The sequence below is a fragment of the Pteronotus mesoamericanus genome, unplaced genomic scaffold (genome assembly GCF_021234165.1).
Source record: "Pteronotus mesoamericanus isolate MK-2021 breed Mesoamerican mustached bat unplaced genomic scaffold, CSHL_Meso_final scaffold_174, whole genome shotgun sequence".
NCBI lineage: Eukaryota > Metazoa > Chordata > Mammalia > Chiroptera > Mormoopidae > Pteronotus > Pteronotus mesoamericanus.
The window spans coordinates 46,751,650-46,777,474 of NW_026555309.1; the positions used below are offsets into that span (position 1 = coordinate 46,751,650).

General features: G+C 69.7%; 3 protein-coding genes across 6 annotated transcripts in view; 2 read left to right on the forward strand and 1 right to left on the reverse strand.

Moving 5' to 3' along the window:
• The window catches only part of MROH1 (maestro heat like repeat family member 1), a 40,106-nt gene extending 32,915 nt beyond the window's left edge, over nt 1-7,191 (forward strand). For all 4 annotated transcript variants that reach the window (XM_054590585.1, XM_054590587.1, XM_054590586.1 and 1 more), the window contains 11 exons: nt 983-1,148; nt 1,698-1,894; nt 4,050-4,187; nt 4,663-4,777; nt 5,210-5,356; nt 5,571-5,759; nt 5,877-6,032; nt 6,105-6,239; nt 6,320-6,422; nt 6,491-6,556; nt 6,982-7,191. In XM_054590585.1, coding sequence (XP_054446560.1) covers nt 983-1,148; nt 1,698-1,894; nt 4,050-4,187; nt 4,663-4,777; nt 5,210-5,356; nt 5,571-5,759; nt 5,877-6,032; nt 6,105-6,239; nt 6,320-6,422; nt 6,491-6,556; nt 6,982-7,067 — 1,498 coding nt within the window. In that variant the 3' untranslated portion in view covers nt 7,068-7,191. The remainder of the gene's footprint in view (nt 1-982; nt 1,149-1,697; nt 1,895-4,049; nt 4,188-4,662; nt 4,778-5,209; nt 5,357-5,570; nt 5,760-5,876; nt 6,033-6,104; nt 6,240-6,319; nt 6,423-6,490; nt 6,557-6,981) is intronic.
• A 133-nt stretch (nt 7,192-7,324) lies between these two features.
• On the reverse strand, nt 7,325-25,669 carry BOP1 (BOP1 ribosomal biogenesis factor). The gene is made up of 16 exons (XM_054590609.1): nt 25,530-25,669; nt 23,875-24,066; nt 19,603-19,686; nt 10,023-10,177; nt 9,832-9,949; nt 9,654-9,755; nt 9,375-9,587; nt 9,135-9,296; nt 8,980-9,060; nt 8,842-8,911; nt 8,619-8,751; nt 8,347-8,527; nt 7,965-8,253; nt 7,775-7,859; nt 7,594-7,701; nt 7,325-7,515 (listed from the first exon to the last, which is right to left on the reverse strand). Exons 1-16 carry the CDS (start codon nt 25,614-25,616, stop codon nt 7,362-7,364), a joined length of 2,214 nt encoding a protein of 737 aa, XP_054446584.1. The 5' UTR covers nt 25,617-25,669; the 3' UTR covers nt 7,325-7,361.
• Nucleotides 11,707-13,123, forward strand: SCX (scleraxis bHLH transcription factor). The gene is made up of 2 exons (XM_054590680.1): nt 11,707-12,258; nt 13,085-13,123. Exons 1-2 carry the CDS (start codon nt 11,713-11,715, stop codon nt 13,121-13,123), a joined length of 585 nt encoding a protein of 194 aa, XP_054446655.1. The 5' UTR covers nt 11,707-11,712.
• Nucleotides 25,670-25,825: the final 156 nt, after the last annotated feature.

Sequence of the window (25,825 nt, forward strand, 5' to 3'; positions counted from 1 at the left end):
GGTCACCCTTTCCTCCCGCTCGAAGGGCGCCCTCCAGGACTCCCTTGCCTGAGGGTTGGCTGCTGAAAGTGCTGCCCTTTGCGACCTGCAATGTCTTTGGCTGCCGTCCTTGACTTGTTTGCAACATTTGGAATGTGAGTTTAGCAAGTTTTCTTTCACTGCTCATGAGACGACATATAACGCCTGGCTCCTGGTGTCTGGCTGGCGCTCCGCCTGAGGGGTGCTGCGCGCCCTCCTCGGATGTGCAGGCAACACCCTTTGTCTCTGGGGCGTGCCCGTTCCAGGTCGAGCGGGGTCCTTGGATTCCGCCGGGAAGTGCCAGGCGTCCCAGAGTCTGGCATTGGCTCTGGATGCCTCTCAACCTCCTTCCCTTCAGACCCCGCCTCTGCTCCCGGGACGTCGGTCAGTGTTGCAGACTCACATCTGGCTCGGTCTTTGGGCCCCCCGTGCCCCTCCCCCCGCTGCTTCTGCTGGCTCTCCCTCCGTCCTCCGGGCCAGTGTCCCCTCTCCTGCGGGGTCCAGGCTGCCCGCACGTGTCGCTGAGCGCAGTGCTGCCCGGCGTCCCTAAGGGCCCGCTGCTTCTGTCTCGCTTGCTGTCTGCTTTTAGAGTTTCCAGTTGTCAAGTGTTTGAAGTTTGTCACTCTTCTCTATACACACGTGACTTCAAGCACAGCCACTTCCTATGTGTCTGAACACCGCCGTCCGCTCATCTCTGAGGCACCTCCCGTGTGCCTGGCCTTTGGCCATGTGCTGCTGGCGGCTCTGGGAGGGGCTCCATAGGTGCTCCCGGGCCCTCCCCCCACCCCACGCAGGCCCTGTTGTGGACCCGGGGGCCAGAGGAGGAGCGAGTTTGGCTCTGAGGTCAGGTCGGGCACCACTGCCCCGACCCCCCGCCCGGCTGGAGCTGTGTCTGGTGGGCGTGTGGGGGGCGTGGAGCTGGGGCTGCTGGGCAGTGAGGTGACCGCCCTCTGTGCTGCTCCAGCCACACCTGCACCCTCTGGCGGGCCCTGGCGGTGGAGCCCAGCGTCAGCACACAGGTCCTGAGGCTGCTCTTGGAGAAGATGAGCAGGGACGTCCCCTTCAAGGAGAGCCGGGCTTTCCTGCTGAGCAGCTCCCCCGACCGCGTGGCCACACAGCTGCCCCTCGCGGTGAGTGCTGGCCCCCTGCTCCCTTCTCCCCACTGGCGGGACAACCCCGCAGGTGGCCTGGGTGCCGCCCAGCAGGCACCTGGCGGCTGGCTGGAACCCCAGAGCCAGCGAGCTGGGAGCCCAGCCTCGTAAAGTCCCCGCAGGTGTCAGTCCCCAAGGGAGACCACTCTGTTTCATCCTGCGGAAAAAAAAATAAACCGGGCTTGGCAGCGTTTTCAGCAGTAAAGCAGCTGTGAGGGTTCCCCCCTCCTCCCTGCTCAGGAGTCAAGAGCAGATGGTCAGGGGCTGTCCCCGGGCAGCCACACGGACCCCGGGCCCTGCTCCTGCCCCGGACGGCCCAGCTGGGCAGGGCTGCGCCCTCGCCTGTCCGCACCCTGGCCCCGCGGGGGCCCTTCCTTCCCCCAGAACCGAGACCCCCGGCGCACACAGGGCTGACCGGCTGCGGGCTCATTTGGGTCCAGGAAAGCGGGGCCCAGCCTTCGCCGCCGCCGCCCTCCTCAGACTTGGTCCCAGAGAAAGGGGCGAGCCTGAGGTGGCCCCTGTCCCCAGGCCACCTGTGCGCTGCACGAAGTCATGTCCGCTCCGGCGTCCGGGCCCGCGGTGCTCGAGCTCTACCCCCAGCTGGTTGCGGGGCTGCTGCTGCGCGTGAGCTGCACCGTGGGTGTCCAGCTGCCCCGGAACCTGCAGGCCAAGGAGCGGAGGGCCGCCAGCTCGGCTCCGGCCCCCAGGACCCTGGATCCCTGCAGGTAACGGCCCCCGCCCCCGCCCCCACAGTGCCCCGCACTGCCCTGCGTGTGCACCAGGCTGCGGGCAAGTCCCTGCCTGGAGCTGCCCCCACCCCCACCCCTGGCGATGCGCCCGAGGACGCGCCTTCCTGCTGGGAACACAGCTTTTCTGGGCTGTCCCTCCTCACCTGCCCTGGCAGGTTGGGTGCAGGGGCGTGGGGGAGGCAGCTGCAGGCCTCTGGGGCAGTCCTGGCGGGCAGGGCCCTACGGGCCCTGAGGCAGGTGCAGGACGGTCTGGGGTGCAGTGGAAGCTGCACCTCCAGCCCCGCCTCTGGTCCCTCCTCTGACGCCACCTCCGATAGAAACTGCAGGGGCCCGGCCGCCTCCCCAGCGGCCTGCTGTCCCACGTCAGCCCCCAGCCCCGGCCCGGGGAAGGCACCTGGCCTCAGCCCTCCCGAGGGTCCTGGCAGGAGACGGCACAGGCGAGATCGAGCTCCTTGCTGAGGGCGGGTCTCAGAGCTTCAGCAGCCTGGGTGGCTGCCTGCCCATCCCGATCTCTGGGGCTCTCACCAGCTCCCAAACGCTGGCATCTCGTGGATCCGAACAGTTGCCTGGGGCCACAGGGTGAGCACAGGAAGCTGACAGCTCAGGGCCACTAGAGCCTGAGTGACAGGCCAGGTCGCCTCCTTTTCCGTCCCAGGTCTCAGGTTGGATGTGCCCCTTGGCCAGGACACCCAGGGGCAGTGTCCCTCCACCCCGTCCCAACTGCAGGGCTGCTCCCTGCAGGACCAGCTTGTAAAGTCTAGCAGGGGCCGTGTGCCAGGGCCTGCCCAGCTCTGCACAGACCAAGTGGAAAAAGTGAACCGACCAGAGGACACTAGCCCAACAAGCCCCGGGCCTGGCGCGCCAGGACGCTGCCCCTTGGCCGTGAGCGGCGGAGACTGCAGGCCGCACGCCCCCACCCGGGGCCCCTGGGCTGCCACCCCTGAGCAGGGACACGAGCAGATCCAGGCACAGGCCTTGGCGGTGATGGAGGCTGTCAGCCAGCGAGTCAGACCCTTGCAAATGCCACATCCACAGAAATTCCAGGCGGCGCGCAGACGGGCAGGGGAGGCCCCTCCCTTAAATCGTTCACATTCTCCCCGGCCAGCGCGGCACCCGGGAGCCGCCCCGAGCGCCGGTCTCAGCCCAGGGCAGGGTGTGGGGCTGCCCTGGGCGTGCGCCCGGTGACTCTGGTGGCCGGTGAGGGCAACCCCACAGCAACTGTGCGCCCCCTGGGCTCTGGGCTCCGGGGACAGCAAGAGCGGCCTTTAGTGCTTTCTTTCGGGGAGGGGGCTGCGGGGAGGGTGTTCTCGGACACTTCTTGAGGGCGGCCACGGGGAGGGGTGGGCCAAGCACACTGGGCTGTGTCCACCTGTGGGCTGAGGGAGGCAAGTCCGGTGCGCTGCACCCCAGGGGGGTGTCTGCCCTTGGGCCCGGCACTCCCAGGGACAATGCCTCGGGGCCCACAGGCCAGTGGAGCTGCCACCGTGCTGGGGAGAGGAGGCCAGTGAGGGCGAAGGTGCTCTCTGTGTGGCTGGGGACCCTGCTGTGCTGTCTCCAAGCCACAGGCTGTGCCGGGAGGTCCTGCCAGGCACAGGGCCCACGCTGCTTTCCTCTGTCGGAGCCGGGGGTTTGTCCAGGCAGGAGGCACAGGCACCGAGTCCCAGCTGGGCCCCGTGGACTCTGGCCCTTCTTGCCGGGTTCTGGGCGGGGCAGCAGGCAAGGCGCACACCTGTCCCCCCGTCATGGGCTGAGCAGGCGGACAGAGCTGGACACCTCCCGACAGCTGCCCCAGCTCTTGGCTCTCCTATGTCCTCGGAGCAGAGGCTGCTCATTTCCACAGTGGCCCAGTCACATATTTGGGAGCAGGCTGGGCCCTGCCTGCGGTCCACTCCCGAAAGGTGGTGGGGGCCTCCCTGGGTGGTGGGCGTGGCTGTGCACGTAGCAGGAACGGACCCAGGTGCAGGAGACGGGACACTGGGTGGTCCAGAGCTGCCTGGTTGGGCCCCGCGCGGGGAGGGCGAGCCCTCGGCCCGCTCCCGGCAGGGGGAGCCGGCAGGGCGCGGGCTGCCCGCCCTGGGACTTGGGTGGGTGCGCATGGCGCTGAGCGCACACCTGCCTGCCCGCCCCGCAGCTCCTCAGTGGACGCGCTGCGGGCTGCGCTGCTCCGGGGCGGCAGTGAGGACGTGGTGCAGCGCCTGGAGCTGGAGGGGGGCTGGGAGCTGCTGAGGACCTCCGCAGGGCACGAGGACGGGGTCGCCCGGCTGGCCAGGTGAGCGCTGTGGGTGGCTCTTGTTGCGGCGATGTCGAGGGGCCCCGGGCCCCCAAGGGAGGCACAAACGAGGGACACCTGGTGGCACGCGGGAGGGGACCGAGCTTCCCGAGTCTGTGGGTCCGGCCCGAGAGCAAGTACGTTGGTGAGGGCCGGCGTAGGGCCCGCGCCTGGCATGCGAAGTGGGGGGGCCATGAAGGCAGCTGTGCACCTCAGGTGGCGGTGCCTGCCCTGGGGCTGGGCGTGGGGCGAGGCGGCCGCTCAGGGAAGGCCTGGCAAGGTGGGTTGGGAGGGGCGTGTCCGGGGGGGCGGTGCGCCAGGCCAGGCAGCTGGGGGCAGGCTCATGGGCCAGAGGGTCCGCTGGGCAGAGCGAAAGCAGAAGCAGCCCCCACCCGCATTCCATGGGGGAGTTGGCCCAGGGTGGGCTCGGGCGGCCCAAAGCACCACCCCTGCATGGTGCGGCCTCCCCCCGCAGCGCCATGGCGAAGTTCGCTGGCCCCCGGCTGCCCCTGGTGATGAAGGAGCTCCTGGGTGCACACAGCAGCGTCTACGAAGTCCAGAGGGTCACCTCCACAGCCTTCCTGGCCGAGGTAGATGCTGCCTGCTGTGGACCCCTCATGGGGCCCGGGGCGGCCAGCACTGACCCGCCCGGCCAGCACTGTGCCGAGCCCCAGCTTGGTGTTGCGGGCACAGCAGCTTCTGGGCCCCGCCTGGTGACGCCCCTGCTCTGTGCCCTGTGGAGGGAGGCCTGGGCTGTGCGTGGCCTGGGCTGGGCCGAAGCACCGACGGGGCTGCGGTCAAGTGTGGGGAGAGGCGGCGGCTAGGCCATGGGCCTAGTTCGGCCCTCAGCTGGCCTTTGCCGTGTACCCCCCTCCCAGGGGCCTGGGACGAGGTGACCCAGCAGCGCAGTGGGGAGTGGTAGGAGGGGCTGGCAGGGAGGAGCTCTGCAGCCCCCAGGGCGGTGGCTCGGGCCGGCGGGCGCGCCCTGGGGGAGCAGGAGGTCACGGCGCCTCTGCCCCCAGCTGCTCAGCAGCAACGTGGTGAACGACCTGATGCTTCTGGAGCCGCTGCTGGACGGCCTGGCAGCCCGGCAGAGGGACCCATGCGCCGGCGTGCGGCGGCTGGTGCTGCGCGGCCTGGCCAACGTTGCCTCGGGCGCCCCTGACAAGGTCAGTGGGCCAGGCGGCCCCTCGGGGGCCCGCACCGTGAAGGACAGCTGAGCTGGGGCCTGGGAGTCCTGGGCAGACAGGGTGTGGGGGCAGGGACGTGCAGAGGCGGCCTGGCAACCACAGGGCAGCGGGGTGGGTGGTTCTGCGATGTGATGCGCGATGGGCACCAGGGACTGGTGGCCTGGGGACACAGCTGAGCGCAGGGCACCCCCAGGTGCGGCTCCATGGCCCGCAGCTCCTGACAGCCATGATCAGCGGGCTGGACGACGGGGACGACCCACACGGGCTGGTGGCCCTGTCGGCCATGGCAGGCCTGGCAAGGCTGCTGGGCCTGGTGGAGCCCGGGGACCTGCACTCGGTGCTGCTGCACACGGCCGTCCGCATCCGGCCCTTCTTCGACAGCGTGAGCAGGGCGGGGAGCGGGGGGGCCTGCCCACTGTGCCTGGCACAAGGACAGGGATGTGTAGGGAAGGGGGCCGGCGTGTGGGCAGGGATGGGGTGACGCCCGCGTGTCCCCCAGGACAAGATGGAGTTCCGCTCCGTGTCCATCCGCCTCTTCGGGCACCTCAACGAGGCCTGCCACGGGGCCTGCGAGGACGTCTTCCTGGAGCAGGTCGTCGGCGGGCTGGTGCCCCTGCTCTTGCACCTGCGGGACCCCCAGGCCCCCGTCGTTGATGTAAGTAGCCAGTGCCGGGGCGTGGGGCAGCCCATTCGGGCTGGGCCGGGAACCTGAGCGTCTGCCCTGCAGGCCTGCAGGTTTGCGCTGCGCATGTGTGGCCCCAACCTGGAGTGCGAGGACCTGGCGGCTGCCTTCCAGAAACACCTGCAGGACGGCCGCGGCCTGCACTTCGGGGAGTTCCTCAACGCAGCCTGCAAGCACCTGGTGAGGGGGCGTGGCGGCAGCGTGCGGGGGCGTGGCTGGCGCGGGGTGCACGTGACTAGCTGGGGGGGGGGTCTCTGCAGATGCGCCACTTTCCCGACCTGCTGGGCCGCCTGGTGAGCACCAGCCTGTTCTACTTCAAGAGCAGCTGGGAGGACGTCCGCGCCGCGGCCCCCCTCCTCACGGGTGAGTGCCCTCCCCCGCACCCCTCCACCGCGGCTGGCCGCCGCCCTGACCCTGACCCTTGCCCGCAGGGTTCCTGGTGCTGCACGTGGAGCCCCAGCATCGGTCACAGGTGGACCTGGAGCAGCTCACTGCTGGTGAGCAGCCCCCCCGCCCCCCCACCTGTCGGGCTGCACAGGGCTCCTGCTGACCCTGTGGGCACCAGGGGGGGACTAAGTGATTTTCCTGGATTTCAAGGATTTTTTCCCTGTCACTGGTGACCTCATCGTCTCTAGTAATTCACGGAAACTTCTTAACTGTTCCAAAAGAGCTTAAAAAACACTAAAAAAGGAAAAACTATCTTTCCGTTGGCTCCCAAGCCCTCCCAGCAGAGGCCTGTTGCAGGAGGGCGGTGGGCGGGCGGCAGCCCCACGCGCAGGGTGGGGAGTGGCTCCACGGGGTCCTGGCTCTGCGCCGGGAAGGGGGCGGGCCAAGGCCCGGCGCAGCTGTGCGTGGGGACCCGGAGGAGAGCCAGCGCTGAAGGGCCGCGGAGGCGCCCGCAGCACGGCTCCCTGTCCTGCAGCCCTGCAGCTCCTGCTCAAGGACCCGGCCCCCGCAGTGCGAGGCCAGGCCGCGGAGACTCTGGGCCGCCTGGTGAAGTTCGCCTGAGGCCCCTGCGCGCGCCCCCACACGCAGTACCAGCTGGCGCAGGGCAGCCTGCGTCCCCACCTCACTCCCAATAAAGCCGTTCGCTCCTCAGCAGGTGAGGGGGTGCAATGCCATGCCTTTCCTTGTGGGACAGGTCAGCGGGTCGCCCCCAGAGGGGCGATGCAGTGAGGCGGGACGGCGGGGGAGGGGGGGCCCCAGCAAGAACGCAGATTCAAGGTCATACTACAAAGTCAGAGGAGAGAAACGTCTCTATTGAGGGGCGTGAGCAGGCGTGGGACCCAGAGCAGCAGGCCCCTAGGTGAAGAGGCGGACTGTGCCGTCGGCCCCCGAGGAGAAGACCCACGGCTGGGTCGGGTGGAAGGCCACGTCCAGCACGCCCAGGTCGCGGGTCAGCGCGTGCCCCTTCAGCACCTTCACGGGCACCAGCAGCGGGTTCTGCAGCAGGTCGCTGTGGGGGGCAGGGGGCGGCTCAGACAGGCACCCGGTCCCCGCAGGGCAGGCGGGGCAGGCGGGGGTTGGCACTCACTTGTACACCGTCCCGTGGCAGACGATGACACTGCCGTCATCGGAGCCGGACGCGAAGAGCGGGTACTGCGGGTGGAAGGCCACTGCCCGCAGAGCCTTCCTGTGGTGTCTGCGAAGGGGGCCTGAGTGAGGGGGGCAGGGGAAGGACCGCCTCCCCCCAACATGCATGAGGGGGGCCTCACCTCAGCACTCGGTAGGGCTTGGTGGAGAGGTCCAGGTCAAACCACACCAGCTTACTGTCGTAGCTGCCGCAGATGAGGTTGTCCCCTGGGGACAGACGTGGTGGTGGGGGCCTGGGGCCTGGCGGCTCCACCCAAGGGGTGTGTCCCCATACCCCCCCACCCCAGGGCACGCCTGGCCCCTTGCCCTCACCTGCAGGGTGCACAGCCAGGCTGGACACCCACTTGCAGTTGGGCATCAGCTTCTTAGTGAGCTCCTGGCGCAGCAGGTGGTACAGGCGGATGCTGCGCTGGGAGGCCACGAGCAGGAAGGGCCGGATCGGGTGGAAGGCCACGCGCTGCACCTGTCCATGGCTGCGGCGGAACGGGCTCTGGCTGCGGCGCCGGCTCAGCTGATGGATCAGCACCTGGGTGTGGCCCTGGGTGGCCAGCACGACGGCCATGTAGTCCCCACGCCCATGCCAGGTCACCTGGGTCACTGGCTGCAGGAGACAAGGAAGGCTGCTGAGCACAGCCCTTCGGCGCCCCCACCGCGCTGCCCAGCCCCGCGCCCCGCGCCCCGCACCCCCCCGCACCTTGCCGTGGCAAATGCGCAGCCGCAGGCCCCCCCGGTGCTCCTCCTCCGAGGCTTCCAGCCAGCGGGCAGGCTGCAGGGCAGGCTCCTCAGGCGGGGTGAAGGCGCTCAGCAGCTGGTCTGTGCTGCCCACCACCAGGTGGTCACCCAGGGCCGGATTCAGCAACAGCACCGTGTCCTCCCTGCAGTCCAGGGCCAGATGCAGCCCCTCAGACACGGCAGCTCTGCTGTGCGCCCCCCGCCCCCCACCCCGGCCCCAAGCCTTGCACTTACACAGCCACAGCCACCAGGCAGGTGGTGGGGTGGGGGTTCCACGCCACACTCTTCACCACGCCCCCCACCGGCACCACCCTCACGCAGCGGGCGGTGGCCACCTCCCAGAGCCGCACCGAGCCGTCGTCCGAACCTGGGCGCACACAGCAGGCGGCCCTCAGCGCCTGCCCCCGACGCGGGCTCCCAGCCTGCAGGCCCCCCCCGCCCCCCCGCGAAGGCCCACCTGAAGCCAGCCACTGGCCCCCGGGGGAGACGCTCAGGCAGCGGACGAGGTCGCTGTGGCCCTTGTAGACCTGCAGGGGGGGGGCCGTGAGGAGATGGGTGCCCAGGGGCGTGCTCCCCACCCTCCCCCGCTGCTTACCAGGGCCTGGCACGTGGGGAACGGCTGGAGGTCCCGAGGCCGAGGCAGTTTGGGGATGAGGTCTTCAGGGTCCACGTTTACCTGGGGCCGAAGAACATGTGGTCGCCTTGTGCCCCTCCCCCACACCCCTGCCCGGCGGACCGCTCCCTGCATACCCTCATCTTCCGCTGCCGTGGACACAGGTAGAGGTCCAGGCAGCGCTCAAAGCGCTCATGGATGAAGCGGCTGTAGGCGGGCACAGCCCGCAGGCTCGAGAATGTGCGTGGCAGGAAGTTGAGCTTCCGCTCCTCGGGCTCCTGCTGCTCCCATGCCTGGCGCTGTGGACGGGGGTGAGCGGGGGCTGAGCTGGGGTGGGCGTGGGGCCCAGGCCCCAGCCCCACCTGGGCCAAACCCACCTCCTCCTCGCTGGGCAGGTACTCGGGAGGTGGGTTGTAGGATTCGGCGTGGCCAGGCAGGGCCAGTTTGGGCGCAGGCACATGCATCTTGTGACGTCCCAGCACGGCATTGGGGTCCTCCTGGGCCCACAGGTCATAGAAGCTGGGGGTGGGGTCCCGGGGCCGGCGGGGCTGGATCCAGCCCATCTTGATGGCGTGCACCATGCGAGAGACCTGCGGATGGACACGCGGTCAGGGCAGGCGGTGCGGGGGCCGTGCCCCGGGGCGGGAGACACCCACCTTCTCCTTCTCCACCAGGGACGGGATGAAGCTGCGCTTGTCGGCGGGGCGGTTGGTCACAGGGTGGATCATGAGGTCCCCACTGAAGAAGTCCACGGCCGGCTGGGGGGACAAGCGCAGGCTGCAGGCCAGGGTCCTGCGGGCGCCCCAGGCCCCAGGGCCGGCCACTGCCACCTACCTCATACGGGTCAAAGCTCGCGTCCCCAAACTGGCCCCTCTGCAGCCGCTGCACCAGGGCCACCTGCTCGTCCGTCAGCCGCACGTCACGCCCCGTCATGCGGTCCTGCACTGTGCGCCTGGGGGGCCGCTGGTCAGACCCCAGCGCCCCGCCCCGCCCCGCCCCGCCCCCCGGGCCGTCCCCAGGCTCACCAGTAGGCAGGGTCGTCCATTTTGTCCAGAAACTGGTCCAGCTCGTCCCGGGTTCGCACCGGCTTGTAGATGCGCCTGCCGTCCAGGTCGTAGCCCACGTGCGGGAAGTCCTCGTACCACTGCAGCGGCACGTTGCCCACCGTGTTCCGCACGTCCTGGCAGGAGATGGCCTGTCAGCGGTGGCTGCCCACCCCTGCCCACCCCTGCGGAGCCGAGGGTGAGGCGGAAGGGCGAGGCCCCGGGAGGGGCCTTGAGGCAGGGCCAGGCACCCCTACACGTGCTGGCCCTGGGCGGTGACGTGGCACGGCGACCGGGCTGCCCCCCTTCAGCCCGCAGAGGCTCCGGAGCCGCACCTCACATTTTCCACTGAAGCGGTGCCGACCCCAAGCGCCCCCCCCCCCCGCCCCGGATTCCCTGGCCAGGGCTCTGGAGCCACAGACAAGGGTGAGCTCATCGCGTGGGCTCCCTCCCCTGGCGGGGCCTTACGCAGAAATGGGCCGCCACAGGCAGGGAAGGCCCTGCCAACCCCTCCAAGGGGCGGTAGGAGCCACTGCACGTTACCCTACAGGCACTCGAAGACCCCCTCCCCGCCTCCCCATCCTGCCCCCCCACTCCCAACGGGCAGAGCAGCCACATTCCTGGATACACATTCCTGGTCGAGGCCCCTGCCAGCCACCACCCTCCCTCCGCCCAGCACGAAGGCTGCTGCCCAGGCGGCTGCTTCCTGCAACAGTAGCCACAGGGGGCGGGGCTCGGAGGAGACGGGGCCCAGCGGGAGCCCGAGGCCCCCACCCGGCAGGACCCCCTGGGCTCTGCCCCTCTGCACCTGCCCACCCCAGGACCTGCCGGCTTGAGTGCTCCCAGGAAGCGCCCGTTGCTAGGAATGCCCTTCCTTCTCCCTGCACAGGGTGGGGGGCCTCCAGTGTCCCCAAGTCTCCCTGGCCATTTCTTAACTGGGCAGACCTGGTGGGGAACCCAGCGGCAGGGGTAGGGAGGGGCACAGGGAGGGCTCTGCTGAGCAGGGGAGCAGCGGGAGCCAGGAAAGGGGGCAGGTGCAGGACAGACAGGCTGCGCCCCCCAGGGGACCCCACGTGTAGATGTGAGCGGGGCTTCAGGGGCTGGGGCCGAGCTCCAGCCCCTCGGTGTTCTGTGCCCCCCATGCCTGGCACAGAGGGCCCGAGAGTGCACGGGAGGGAGCACAGACAGGGTGTGGCTTGGCGCCCAGGCCAGGGCAGCTGGGTTGCCTTGGTCACGCCACCGGAGAAGGCTGGGGTCATGGGTCCCATTTGACCCTCCCGCCTTGGCTGAGGGGTAGAGGAAGGGACTGCATTGCCCCAGAGCCACCCACAAGGGGGCTCCCACTTCCCCTGCATCCCCGAGAGACAGCGAGATGCTCCGGGCCCCTCCGGCGCGGCGGGAGAAGGCAGAGGGACGCAGGGCCCCTGCTCCAGCGGCCTCCAGGGGCTGGGAGGCGGGGAGGAGGGCGGGCCTGCGCGGGGGAGGGGCCGCCACTGCTATAAAGGCCCGGCCTGCAGCCCCCGCTCCAGCCTGGGACGCACACGTGCGCGCGGCGCGCCGCCACCGTGGGCGCCCCAGACCCGCGCCTCCCCGGCCCGGGCGCCCGCCCACGAGGCCCGGCGGCATGCGCTGCGCGCGGAGGAGCTGACGGCGGCCCGCCGTGTCCTTCGCCATGCTGCGCTCCGCGCCGCCTGGCCGCTACCTGTACCCCGAGGTGAGCCCGCTGTCGGAGGACGAGGACAGAGGCAGCGAGAGCTCGGGCTCCGACGAGAAGCCCTGCCGCGTGCACGCGGCGCGCTGCGGCCTCCAGGGCGCCCGGAGACGGGCCGGGGGCCGTCGGGCGGGGGGCGGCCCGGGCCCCGGGGGCCGGCCGGGCCGGGAGCCCCGACAGAGGCACACAGCAAACGCGCGCGAGCGGGACCGCACCAACAGCGTGAACACTGCCTTCACGGCGCTGCGTACGCTCATCCCCACCGAGCCGGCCGACCGCAAGCTCTCCAAGATCGAGACGCTGCGCCTGGCCTCCAGCTACATCTCGCACCTGGGCAACGTGCTGCTGGTGGGCGAGGCCTGTGGCGACGGGCAGCCCTGCCACTCGGGGCCCGCCTTCTTCCACGCGGCGCGCGCCGGCAGCCCCCCGCCGCCCCCCGCCCGCGACGGGGAGAACGCCCAGCCCAAGCAGATCTGCACCTTCTGCCTCAGCAACCAGAGAAAGTTGGTGAGTGTGGACGCGGGGCACCCACACGGGCAGGGCCGGGCAGCGGAGCCCCCAGCAGCACCTGTACCCCAAGGGCGCGGTTCCCAGGGATGGAGGAGGGCAAGGCTGGGGCTGCAGGGCTGGGCCTCCCCCTCCAAGTCCCCAGGGCACTGGTTCCGGGGGGACCAGGGCGCCCTGCCCGGGACCGGGTCGGGGTCTGAGAGGCCCGCAGGGCAGGCACTGACCTGGAACAGGATGGGGGCCAGAGGAGGGTCGGTCAAGCAGCTCGGGCACCCCCAGGCCCCGCAGGGCAGCCAGGGAGTGAGGAGACCCCGCAGGGCAGCTCGCACGCCCCGGCCCCGGCCCCTGCCGCTGGCCTGAGGTTCCTCGGGCACCTGCCGTCCCTCCCCCGGCCGGCCCGGCCGCGGGGCCGCCCACTCAGATGGGGCCGTGGGCCTGAAGGCAGGAGGCCGGCAGGCGACGTGGGGGCTGGGGGCGAGGGCCGCGCTGCAGGGCGCCGGCCACTGTGATTTACAGCTCCTGCTGTGCTTGGTGGCACCGGAAAAGCAGGGTGAGCACGGAGGAGCGGCGGCTCGGCTTCCCCCAATCCCCATTTCCTCTCCAGACAGCACGCGCGAGCTCCTGGGGCCTGAACATCTGGGAAATTTAATTTTACAATTCCGGCTGCGCAGCAGTGTGCTCTCCTCCCCAAGCGCACGGGGAAGCGGGGTGAGCGCGAAAGGGGGTGCTTCCCTTGCCCGCCACCCGAGACGGCGTGGGGGAGCCCGGAGGCGCGGGCTGGCGCCGGGTCGCGGCCCAGGCCCTGACACTGCCCTCCCCTCTGCAGAGCAAGGACCGGGACAGAAAGACGGCGATTCGGAGCTAGAGGCCGACGCCTCGGGGCGGCGCACGGACCCTGGACCTGGCGCGGCACAGGCCCCCGTGAGGGCGCCCACCGGGCGTCCGCCTCCGGCCACGCGAGGGCCGCTGGACAGACGGGCGGCCGCAGCACCCGCCCGGGCCCGCTGGGACTTCCCACGCTGGCGTCCCACCTGGGTCTTCTGGTTGCTCTTGTGCTGGCATCTGTGTCTTTGATATGGTAATATAAAGTCTGGAAATTTTGTATAATTAAAAACAAAATGGTATCTTCCAAAAATGGAAGCACACTGTCCTCTGAAGGGTCCAGGACCAACTGAGCCCAGCTCCCACCCCGACCGCTGCCTCCCTCCACGTCCTGCCCCCCCCGGGCCGGGAGCACCCCGGTGCTCAGGGAAGCCCCCGCCTCCCAGGCCCGAGGCAGAGCGAGGTGCCTCCTGCCCGGGAACCAGCCGCGGGGAACCAGCCGCGGGAGACGAAGGCAGGGCTGACGGCTGCAGGCGGCCCAGGGCCCGCACGGCGCCCGGGGGCCCCAAGGGCGAGGCCGGCCCCACCCAGGGTCTCGTGCTGGAGCCGGGGGGGCCCTGAGAAGCGGCCCAGGCAGCTGAGCACTGGGCACGGCCCAGCAGAGGCCTAACAGCCTGGAGGCGGTGCCTGCGCTCCCCCCCCACCCGCCCGCACCCGCCAGGGCCCTGCTCCTGCCCAGCCCTGCACGCAGCCCTCATAGCGCTGCCCGCACCGGGGACCCCGGTCACTGACCGCCGCGTCCACCCCGCTCCCCGAGAGCCCCATCTGCTAATGAGGAGGGCGATCCAGGCCCCTCCCCGAGCTGTGCACAGCTGGCTCGCCATTAAAACCCTGCAGGTGACAATTACAGTTCAGTGGCGTGAGCTCCACGGGCACAGGGAGAGGGGGGGCGCGGTGGCCCCGGCGGGGAAGGGCGCAGAGCACCAGGTGCTGGCCCTGGGCCCGCTCGGCCCTCAGGGCAGGCTCGAGGCCCCCAGCGACGTGCCCTCTGGGGCCCCGGGGAGCAGCCAGGTGCCGAGGCCCACGTGGGCACCCCAGCAGGGCAGGGCCAGAGCGGCCCCCTCCTCTGCACAGACGGGCTCCAGGGAACTGCAGAGCAGGAAGTGGTGGTGTAATTTTGGAGGAAATTCTCAAAGCCAGAGCCATTAAGGGCTAGAGGGGGGCTGTGTCCAATCTGATAGAAATATAACAGGATAAAAAGTCACAGCGGCAGGTCCTGCTCGGAGAAACCCAACCCCAAATTTCCTCTCCTTAATCCTGGAGGAGCTACAGCTGGTCCAGGGAGCGGGGAGAGGGCAAGCCGGTCACTGTGGAGGCCCCTCCCTGCCCGCCCCCGCCCGAGGAGCCAGGGAACTCCGGGTCTGGCTGTGGACGGAGAGAGGCACCCCCCTCCCCTCCTGGGACCCTGGGACACTTGGCGGACATGCCCTGGGGGGAGATGCTGGCAGCTCCCCGGGTCTCCGAGGCCCCTGCCTGCTGTGCCGGCCACCGGGCAGGCTGTGCAGACTCCAGGGCCCACTGGCTTCACATCCCCTACCTGGGCCCAGGCTGGGGGTGCAACACCCCCCCCCGTGAAACCCCCGAGAGGAAGGGAAGCCCGTGGACGCCCACCTCGCATCCTGGTCACAAGGGAAGGGGGAGCAGGCAGGGCGCAGCCGGGGGGGTGGGGGGGGGAGAAAGTGCGGCGGGAGGGGCGCCTCCGGGAGCAGGGCAGACGGGGAGGCTGGAGGGGAGGCGTCAGGGACCCTTCCCGGGGCGCTGCTGCCGGAGGCAGCGAGTGGGGGTGGGCAGCCAGCGGGGGGGGGGGGGGACAGGCCTCTGGGACGGTCCCCGGGGCCCGGCCGTGCACCCAGGCCAAGCCCTTCGCCGCTGCGCCTGTGACTCCGGCAGCGGCTGCAGCTTGGCCGGCCTCGGGCCTGGGCAGCGGGCCCGGCTGCTCCCTGAGCTGCACCAGTAGCAGCGGCGGCGGCGAGGGCCTGGACCGCCAGCCAGCAGGGGAGGGGAGGGGGCGGGGAGGAGCGCTCGTCACCCTCCGTTGCTCCAGAAATTCAAACCAGACTGGGGGTGGCTGGGGCGGCCCCACGCAAGTCCACTCGGCTGCTCACAGCCGCGGGGCTGGGGGTGGCAGGTGCTCCCCGCCCACCTCAGCCCCACTTCCTTCCCTCCACCGGGGCAGGCCCAGGGACAAAGGCCCCGGGATTTCTGTGCTGTGCCCCACAGGCATCTGGAAAGGAGGGGGCTCGCGTGCACGGGGCCAGCAGCCGCCTCTGCGGGCCAAGCTGGGCTGGAAACACTCCGACCGGCCTCGGCTGTCAGCTCCCTGTCCCCGGCCTGGGGAACGAGCTGCCGGCGGCACCACATGATTCATCACCAGGCCGCCTGCGCCCGCAGGCCAGCCAGCCCCCACCCTGCCCAGCACCTGTGGCTGCCAGGAAGCGCATGTGACCCCACGGGGCGCGCGCCAACCCCTCCGGGTCAGGCACGGCGCTGGGAGCCCTGGCTGAGGGCGCAGGCGGCCCCAGCCTGGCTCTCCTGGGGCCCTTCTGCCCCAGGGCCAGGCCGCGGGACCCACCGTCAGGGTCCCCGCCCCAAGGGCACGGACGGAGGCGGCGGCCACTAGCTGGCCGCGGCTGGGCCGCGACGACGGTTCCACTGGATGAGCCCGCCCCTCCCCCTCCCCCTCCCCAAAGTGGCTGCAGCTGTCAGGACCGCAGATTGGAACTGCAGGTACGGCCTGGCCCGCTGCCACCTCCCTCCCCGTCTGTCTGCGAGGGAGGAAGCCGGCCCACCTCTGGAATCCTTCACTCGCTCCTCGTTCCCGCTCCACCTGTCCCCCGGGAGCGCGGGGTCAGCCGCCCTCGCTCCGCTCGCTCTTTTCCCTTGCCCCTCTCCGATTACAATGCCGGCAGTGTTCGCTGGCTCCCCTGCGTGCAGCCCGCCTGTCTCCTGTCTCGGAGCCGGGGCCTGCCTGCACCCCGTCCCTCTGGCCCCTCCGCGGCGTCTCATCCCCGCCAGGGCCCGGCTCACCTGCTGCCGCCGGACCCACAGAAGGCCCCGCAGGACAGGTCCTGCCTGTCAGACCTACGGGGGAAGAGCCGGGTCCTAACCCAAAGGCCAGAGCCAGCGGAGGGGACCCCGCACCCCTGCAGCAGACTGGCCGGAAGCAGAGGGCCCGCTGGCTGTACCAGCGGGTCTGGGCGCGCCCGCCAGGCAGGGGACTCCGAGCGCCCGTCCCCTACCCCCGCCGCCTCGGGCAGCAGGGCAGCTCTGCCGAGACCGGCCCGGCCCGCTGGCTGGGCCCCTCTAGGCTCCCTGCTCAGCCGACCAGCACCTGCAGGGCTATTGGGGAGCAGGCACAGAGGCCGCCCCTGCCGCCACCCACCTGCCCCTCCTGGGGCTGAGCAGGGTCCCAGGGAGCTCCAGGTGGGTACGGGCTCGGGGCCGCTGGCTGAGGGGCAAAGGCTGGTCCGAGCCACACGGCTCAGAGACGGTGCGGCTGCGTCCAGCGGGGCCTGGGGGCTGCACAGCGGCCCCCAACTCCCAGGCCCCTTCAAGGTCTCCCCTCAGCCCCGCACGGCCGGCCCGGGCCTCCCTGCCCCGCAGCCCACGCCCCAGCGCCAACCGTCCTCTCCCAGGAGGCTCTGCTCCCTGCACCCATGCGCCGGGGCTGCCGCCGCCCTGGGAAGGGGCTCTGAAGCCCACCTCCACCTGCAGCTGCGGCCCAGCCTCTGGGCCCAAGACCCTGCTGGACGCTCGCCGCACACCTGCTGAGAACAAGGACCCCCCCCACCGCTCCTCGTGGACCCCCACACCGCGCCCCCCAGGGGAGCTCTCCTCGCCCACCAGGGTGCTCCAGGGAAGGGCCAGGCCCACACCAGGCGGGGCCCCGCCCCAGCACCCTGCTTGGAGCTGGAGCCCTGCACAGCCCTCACGGCCACTCAGCCCTCCCGCCACCCGCCAGGCCGTGGGTCAGCAGCGCAGCGCAGGCCAGTGCCCCTCCCCGGAGAGGCAGGGGCCAGACCCGGGTGCTGGCCAGTGGCCCCATTCGGAGGCTGGCCGCAGGGGTGGAAGGCCGCCAGGGAGGCAGGGGCGTGGGGCGGTCTGGGAGGCCGAGACGCTCGCAGGCTCAGCGACGGGCGGGCGTCCCCACAAACAGCTCAGAAACCTGAGCCAACCGGCGGGGCTGCCAGCAGCGACGCAAGCGCTCTGAGTGCGCGCGGCCGGGGGCAGGCGCCCCGGGAGGAGCGGAGGCCGCCAGCGCTGGAGGCAGCTGCCGGTTCAGTAGCTGGGAGAAGCCATTAACGGCGTTTGGCGAGAGAGCAGAGGGGATCGCGGGTTCTGGATGCAGACGGCCCGGCCGTCCCTGCGGGATCCGAGGAACCACGAGCCAAGGGGCCGAGGGTCCGGCCAGGGCTGCAGCCCTGCCCCCACCCGGGCCGGCGGCGACCAGAGGTGGGGGCTGGGGTCCTCCCAGCCTTTCCGACCAGAGTTCCCAGGGGCCCTGAACCCCTCCCCCTGACTGTGCAGCCTCCTCCGCCCACCGCGGGCCTCAGTTTCTCCAGCTGCTTGAAACAAAGAGGAGGGGCAGCTGCTGTGAAGGCCGCCAGCCCCTTCCCCAGCCCCCTCCCCCCGCCCCCGTCCTGGCGGCTGGATGAGATCACGTCTGTGAGGTGCGGGTGCCGTGGAGAGGGGCAGGGGGACACGTGGGGGCGGGGCGGGCGCAGCTCACAGGCTCCTCAAGGCTCCCCCCACGCGGCCAGGACCCCGCCGGGCACAGCGGCCTAGCCGGGGGCTTTGCCCACAGCAGGTTAGGGTGAACCTGGGGGAAAAGGGCTGCGGGCGAGCGTAGGCGTCAGGACTCGGGTCTCCTGTGAGGGCGATGGCACCGCCCCGCCGGCAGAGGCCACAGACGGGGCCCGGAAGCCCCAGCGTCCCCGCAGGGGCCCCAGATCTAGCCCGGGGTCGGGGCAAGGCGGCCGAGGTCCCCTCAGGAGTGCACACCGGTCAGGACCCCGGCCTGCTGCTGAGCAGGGCCCTGGCCCGCGGGCCACCTCCAAGGACGTGCTGGGGCGAGGGGCTGCCCTGACCGCAGCAGCGCACGCACCCTGCCTCCGGGGCGCCGGCCAGCCGTCCGCTCCCCCGCACCCCCGCCCTCGCGGTCCCCTCGGCCGAAGCCCACCCCGCTCGGCTCCGATTCTGGAGACACGGAGACACGGCCCCCACCTCAGGGTGGGAGACGCGAGCCCCCGAGGTGCCCGAGTCGGGGGCAGGGCACAACCGCCCGGTGCTCCCGAAAGCTGGGCTCTGCCGCCCCCTCCCGCCGCTGCCTGGCCCTGCTGGCAGCAGCGGCGGCTCCCTCCTGTCACTCAGCCCACATATGGGATAGTCATCGCGGAGGAAGCGCCCGCAGCCCCCGCAGTGGCTCCGGGACAGGAGCAACCCCCCCAGGTGGAAAGCCCCGCCCCCGGCCTGCACTCCATTTACAATCATCATCGATTTCTCAAAATACCAAATATAAAAAAGTAGCCGACAGGATGTGGCTGCCGACAGCCAGAGCCCCGGGGAGGGAGGCAGGCAGGGAGCCGCGCTGCACAGCCCCCCTCCGCCGAGTGCGCCCGCTGCTCCGGCCAGGAAACCAATTTATTTTGTTTTGTCTCTGTTCTCTGAACGCACAGAGACCGGATCGGGCGGGCGGCCAAGGCTCCTGCAGCCGCTGCCAGCAGAGCCTAGGATGGGGGTGGAAGCGAGCAGGGGGGCCACCCTCCCCAGGCCTGGCCGCCCCTGACAGGCGGCAGGAAGCGTTGCTGAGGCCAAAGGCCTGGTCCCCCGGCCCCCAGGCCACACCTGACCCAGGATGCCAGGGAGGGGACAGGCAAGAAACGCCAGGGCCAGCTCTGGGGCTCAGAGCGCCTGGGCTCCCGGTGCTCCCGAAGTGCAGCGGGAAGCTGAGCCGCAGCGCCCGCCCGCCGCACACTGGGACCCCGAGGGCCGGGCTGAGCACCCCGGCCCAACAACACGCCGTCCCCGCTCCCCCCTCAGAACGTGAACGTGGAACGGACGACCGGATGGGGGGGGCCCCAGCCGACCTGTGCCTCCGGGACGCGGGGCAGGGCAGGGGTGGCACCCAGCCGCCGGTCTCCCGCGGGAGGCTGACAGGGCAGCTGTGCCCAGGGCGCCAGCACAGGCCAGCGGGTGCAGGGGAGCCCCCGCCCGGGCCCGCCCAGGGTGTGAGCACGACCCCCGTGAGCTACGTGAGGACCCCAGAGCGCCAGCCACCCCACAGGGCCAAGAGGCGGGCACGGGACGCTGCGCCCCCGCCCCCGGCAATGACACACACACACTCCCGGAGTCACGAGCCCCAGAGCCCGCAATCGCTCTCCCAGACCGGGAGCGGGGCGAGGGCCAGGACGCCCACTCAGGCCGCGCTGGGGGCCGCCCCCGCCCGGGCACAGCCCGCCCTACCTCCTCGTCGGAACTGTCCTCTGCGTACTCGTCCTCGACCCGCGCTCTCGAGGCCTCTGTCCGTGGGGCGGGGGTCCTGCTGGCCTGTGGAGGGAGACGGGGAAAGGGCTCAAGTCAAGACACCCATGTCCTTTGACCTTGGGCAGGCCCCTCCTAGGAACAGGCCTGGCCTGGGAAGGACGAACTGTCCCTCCGGCGGACTCTGCGGCCAAGGCGCCCGCTGCCCCCAACCTCTGAGAAGCTCCAAACTGGCCCAGGCCTCAGGACAAGCCCAGGGACACCCACGACTAAGTGGGCTTCTCGGTTGGCGGGGGCTGCAACTCAGGGTCGTCCGTCAGGCAACAGCCAAGCCCATCCCGACGGCCGTGGTCTGGGAGCGGACCCCCCAGGGGGCGGCCGCCGGGGGCAGACCAGGAAGGGGGCCGTCAGCCGGACCTGTGCCCCTCGACGAGAACACCGGCCACAGGGATCCTTGCCCCACAGTTCACCAGCCAGCCCCACTGGGCCCGGCGCCAGCCCGGGGCCGGGGGACCAGGCAGGGCCGGGGTGTCCTACCTGGGGCAGCTGGGCCCCCAGGCGCACAGCTGGCCCACTCCTGGGGCCAGACCCTCGCCCGGGGGCCAGGCTGAATCACATCCCGCCCCGCCGGCCACAAGGGGCCCCTCAGCACGCGGGCCCAGGCCCCGGCACCCCGCCCCGCCCACCACGCCTGGCCCTAGGCTGACCGGTCCACCAGGGCAGTGAGTGGGTGTTTCTGAGCGTTCGCACCTCAACCTGGAAAACAGATTCCAGCCGCAGGGCGGGGGCCGGGCGCACCGGAACCAGGGTGATGGGGAAAACAGCCCGCGGCTCACCCCCGGGGGCAGCGAATGCTCGGGAGCAGGAGCCCGCCACAGCGCCGCCCACCGGCCCTGAGCCCACTCCCCTGCCCCCGCCCCCGCCCGGGCAGGAGCCAAAGGCCTGCAAGGCGCTCTCCCTCTTGCCTGTTTTTCCCCTCAGTGTAAGGAGAGTGGGGGACTAAGTTTTTTTCCAGGCCAGGAACACGGCAGGATTCGGTTTCCACGTCTCCCCCACTCCTGCTCCCGGTGCTGCGGGAGCCCCGCCTGCTCAAAGGGGGTCAGCCTGGCCGGCGGCCGGGGGCACGGGGCGGGGGCGGGGGGGGGGGCGCCGAGGGCGCGCTCCCGTTCCTACCGAAGTCCTCGTGCACGCGCCGCCCCAGGCCCTGGGCCGGGCTGCGAGCCGGGACCAGCACCCAGGGGGACGCCGCCCATAGCCGCCCACAGCGCCAGCCTGCCCGATGCTCCTCCTGGCGCCCACCCCCGAGTCCCACACCGACTGTGCCGCAGGCGTGGTCCTGGGGCCCTGGCAGGAAACAGCAGGCATGTCCCCTGTCCTGTGTGCGGCACAGTGACTTCCACACACGCTTCCTGCACGGCTCCCTAGGGCACCGCATCCCCCCAGACCTGAGGCGCAGGGCAGATGGCAGCCGCCAGGGGGCAGCAGCAGCGTAGCCCCAGCTCCCAGGCGGTGGTGGGGGGTGGCGGGGGCGAACAGGCCAGCGGGCAGGCCCGGCCCTTCAGGTTGGAGACACTGCAGGAGTTAAGAAACAAGACCACTGAGGCGCGTCAAACAGAAACGGGTGCCGGCCCAGAAATGAGGTCCCCAGATACCACCTCCACCCCGCCACCATCACGCGAGACTTGGTGCAGACGCAAGGCGGTGCGGGTGCCAGACCCACACAGCCCCGGGCGGGGTCAGACGCTGCCCCCGAAGCTGCCCACGCGAGCTGCTCAGGGGCCACAGGCCGGCCCTGCAGGCAGTGTCCCCGGCCCGGGGCTGCAGGGGGAGAAGCCCGGGGGTGCAGGGGCCCCCACGCACCGCGCCCCAGGGTCTGCAGATGCCCGGGCTGGACTCCCGGAGTCACCGACAGACGCTGCGTGTCGGGCTAGGACCCAACCGGGTCCTGTTTGATTGGGGCCAGCGACGTGGACTAGTGAAGAAAACGAGACCTTTCTCAGGAGAGACCAAGGAAACACAGCAGAGAGACCCTGCGGGGGAGGAAGGACTCGGCCAACACGACAGGCAGGGAAGCAGCAGCTGAGCGGGAGGACAAAGGGAGGGTCCGGCACAGCGCACTGGACACACGCACTGCAGGCCAGACGGCGCCGCCACTGTGGGCCAGGGGGCCGCTGGGCACCGCGGTGGGCGGTCGCAGGCCCGGGGGGAGGCCGAAGGGCGCGTGGGGGGCACGGGCAGTGCGGGTGGCCTCCCCCAACAAGGCAGCAGGGTCCAAGCACACGAGCCCTCAAGTGGCTCCGGGAGGAGAGGAACAGGACAGCCAGGGCCCACGCGTCAGCGCACGGCAGGCTGCGTGGGGCCCCTCGCAGGAGGACAGGAGAGCACGCAGCGAGCAGGGACCGGCCTGCAGGCTCGGCTCCCGCCCCGGGCTGTGCGACGGAGCCTAGACGGGGAGGCCCAGGGCGGGCGTGAACAGGGATGCGCAGGGCAGCACCCAGCGCAGTCTGCGGGGGCGGGCGGGGGGGTGTGGACAGCCTTCCAGGAACAGGTGGGGAAGGAGCGACGGGGGCTTTCCACCCTTCAGGTCGCCTCCCGGCCCGGAGCCACTGGCACCCGGCTGGCCGTGGGGCCATGCCTTGAGACCCAGCCCCTTTGAGCCCAGGACAGGACGCAGGGACCCCTGGCCAGGAGGCCCCCGAAGCCCGGGCGTGACACAGGAGGGCGCCCCACGGGCGGGAGCCAAGGCACTGGAGCCCCGAGGCTGCCCCGGCGAAGCGTGGAGGGAGGGGCCGCGGTCCTGGCTTCGGACAGCGGGCGACACGGCGGCTGCGGAGCCAGGGGCGGCCCCGCCCCGACGGCCCCCGCGGCCCCCCACCCTCTGGAGAAGACGGGCGGCTCCTCTCTCCTGGCTGCAGCCTCAGGCCCGCAGACCCGGGATGGCAGGACTGCGGGAAGCGGCCAGTGACAGGGCACAGAGCCTGAGCGGCATCCCAGGTGGACGAGCACGTGCCCAGGGGCCCGGAGGGGCAGGCGAGGGCGCACCTGGAGCCGGCGCCCCCCCCCGCCCCCGCAGCACAGCCTCTGGGCACACGTTACCTCGTCCGCAGTTTAAGTAAAAAATTATTTCCACTTAAAGTTTTTGATTTTTAAAAATTATTATAAATCTCTTGTTTATACAAAAAGATAAAAATTCAAACACTTAGCTCTGGCTGGTGTGACTCAGTGGGCTGAGCACCGGCCTGCGAACCGGAAGTTTGCTGGTTGGATTCCCCGTCGGGGCACCTGCCTGGGCTGAGGGCCAGGTCGCCCAGCATGGGAAAGGCAACTGACTGAGGTGATTCTCTCCCTCTCTTTCTCCCTCCCTTCCCCTCTCTCTAAAAAATAGATAAAATCTTTTTAAAAAATTAAATACTTAAATGTGTGGGTCCTTAATTAGTAAAGGGGGAAGGTGCTGAAACTATCAGGTGTGGCCACCAGTTGGAAGAAGGGTAGGGAGGGAACTCCCACTTTCAAGTGCTGCTGATGGCAGGGTTTTGGCGTTTTTGTCATGGAGGGTACATTTTGTAATTTTAAAAACTTAAAAAGAGAAGGACGGACAGTTGCCCGTAACCCTACCAACTGGGTCAACAGAGCTCGGGCACCATCTCCTCTGCACACCCAGCCCCGCGGTTAAAGCCTGAGTGGTGAGTGGCTTAGTCTGATTTCAGGTCTGTTGCTCCCGAGGAAGCAGACCAAGCCAGCATGGCTTTCTGATGTGCACTGTGGGATGGGCTTTTGTACACGCCAAGGTCTGAACGTCCAGGACACAGAGCCAGTACAAACAGTTGTAAACGTGTTTCTAGAACATTCTAACAAACGTATTTCAGTTGAGTTAAGCTCTTCTCTCCTTCTCCTACCTTAGACAAGAGCAGGGTGCACCTCTCCCCATCATCACAGAATAGGTGGTCATGTGGGGTGACCCGGCTCTCTCACGTGTCCCCAGGCGGCCGCCTGCCCACAAACCCCCACCTCGGGAGTTGCCCCTAAGAAACGCAGCCTATGGCTGAGTCCCCCGGAGAGCATGCCACCTCGCCCCAGACGTGTCCTGGGTGCATCGGGGGAGGGACAAAGGCCTGGGGAGGTTCCTAAGGCAACTCGAGAGAGCAGCGCAGGGCACCCCGCACCCCCCTCCCCTCGCCCAAGGCCTGGTGGGCCTTCTCTTTCCTGGCCGCACGCACAGACGGGAGAGCCCACCGCGGGTTCTCAGCCACCCACCTGCTGCCCAGCGGTCTCCTCTGTGCCACCACGGCCCTCGCCGTTGCTGGAGCCATCTTGTCCCTCAGTGGAGTCCTCGCTGCTGTCACTGCCGGAATCCTCCAGGCCCGAGAAGACACTCTCCTCGCTGTCTGAGAGGCCGGGGTCGCTGTCATCCGCGGGGCCAGGAGCAGGGGCCCCCAGGAGGGAAGGCTGCAGGGAGCACAGTGTTGATGGCGGCAGACCCAGAGCCTGCCCACGAGCCGAGTGGCCCAGCTCCAAGGCCAGAGCCCCCACCCCCACCACAACCAGCCACCACCCAGGCCTTCCTCACTGCTCATCTGCCCTGGGAAGGACATTTAAGCCCCAGGATCTCCCAAGGGAAGGACTTTGAAGGACAATGTCCTCTTCTTAGAACCCCGCTCCCATCGGCTCTCCACCCCCAGCACCCACCCTGTCGTGCAAGGCCCCAGAGCTCCGAGGGCAGGAGGGCACGGGCTGGGGCCAGGAGAGGGCCAGAACGCTACTGGGCTTTTCCAACTGCAAGAGCCTCCTCACCCAACCAGGCTGGACAGGCAGTGGGTGCCAATTTCGGCAGAACAGCGGTAAAAATGAAGCCTGGCTCTAAACGGCCCCCAAGGGAGCAGGACTGGAGCTTGTCCCAAGCAGACACCGTCTCCTCCCTAGCTCTGCAGTGAGTGGGGCCCGCCCTCGCCTTCACTGTGGGGCAGGAGCTTGCAGGCGTTTAGGAAGCATCCGAGTGCTGGATCCCAGGTTTCAGCCTCTCAGTGTTTACAAGCTTCTCACCTAACTGGACAGCCAGCGCTTAACAGTTACTCCATAACACTCCGCTCAGCGTTCGTAGAAACAGCCCTGGCGCATCCTCACTCAGGCTGTTTATCTCCAATATTTATCAGCTACACAGTTACAGGAGCAGGAGCAGAGCCAAGGGGTGCGAGCAGCCAAGCCTGGTGCCCAGAGCTGCCTGCCTGCAGGCGAGCGGCTGGAGGGCATGTCACAAAGCGAAGGGCGGCCTGGCGATCCAGCTAAGCTGGAGGCAGCAGAGAGGCTCCACTTCCCAGGCCTCCTATGACCCAGCTTTGATGACACCCCCATAACCAAGCTGGGGTTCATCTGGGCAGCATTAGTCGCTGTCAGTCCGGTTTGAACGGTGTGACCGATGCGATGGTCACAGGGTTCTATTCACACTCTCTTACCGTCATAGCCTCTTTTGTTTTCACACCGTGTCTAACATACGGGCAGTGTATAAATACGACAAACGTATTCACTGCGGGTGAATAAGCTAAAACTTTTGAAATGGTGGGAGGCATAATTCAAGGGGTTTGAGAGGCTGCTGCACAGGGGCCCAGCTCCCCTACTTACGCCTCTGCTGCTCAGACATCCCTCTACCCATGGAACCGCCCCCCCCCTCCCGCCGCCCTTGGCGCTAGAGGTGCTCTCTGCCTAGGACGCCCCCCGGGCCATCTCCAGCAGAGGAGAGGCGACCCGCTCCTGCTCACATGCCCAGGCCCACCGCAGGCTGGGCCGGCTCGCCGACGGTCCGCGATCCGCACACAGAACTCGGCCCCACGCCTTCGGCAACCACGTGCGGCCCGCGTCGCGGTCCCCCTGCTCGCTGCCCACTCCCGCTCCCGTCCCGCGTAGCTCGCTGTCACCTCTTTCGGCTCCATGTCCTCCTCCTGCGGCCGCTTCCCGGGACGTGCTCCCGCCGCAGCCGCAGCCGCGCACCTCGAACCCACCATGCTCCCCGGCCGGTCCCGACCCTCACCGCCACTTCCGGCAGCGACTTGGTCGCGTGGGCCTGAGGGCGGGGTCCGCGGGGTCAGAGAGCGCGGCTGGACCGCCCCGTGAGGTCTGATTGGTGGGGAGCGGAGAAGCTAGGATGCGCAAGCGCGCGGAGTCCGGGGCGGAGCCTGGAACCGGAGCCCGGGGAGGGGCCGGCGCGCGCGCG

Coding starts and splice junctions, on each gene's coding strand:
- SCX (XM_054590680.1), top strand. CDS start 11,713: ATGCTGCGCTCCGCGCCGCCTGGCCGCTACCTGTACCCCGAGGTGAGC. Junction 12,259..13,084: donor TCAGCAACCAGAGAAAGTTG/GTGAGTGTGGAC, acceptor TCCCCTCTGCAG/AGCAAGGACCGGGACAGAAA.
- BOP1 (XM_054590609.1), bottom strand. CDS start 25,616: ATGGTGGGTTCGAGGTGCGCGGCTGCGGCTGCGGCGGGAGCACGTCCC. Junction 10,178..19,602: donor AGGACAGTTCCGACGAGGAG/GTAGGGCGGGCT, acceptor ATCTCCTGCCAG/GACGTGCGGAACACGGTGGG. Junction 7,860..7,964: donor CCTGGCTGTGCACCCTGCAG/GTGAGGGCAAGG, acceptor GTCTGTCCCCAG/GGGACAACCTCATCTGCGGC.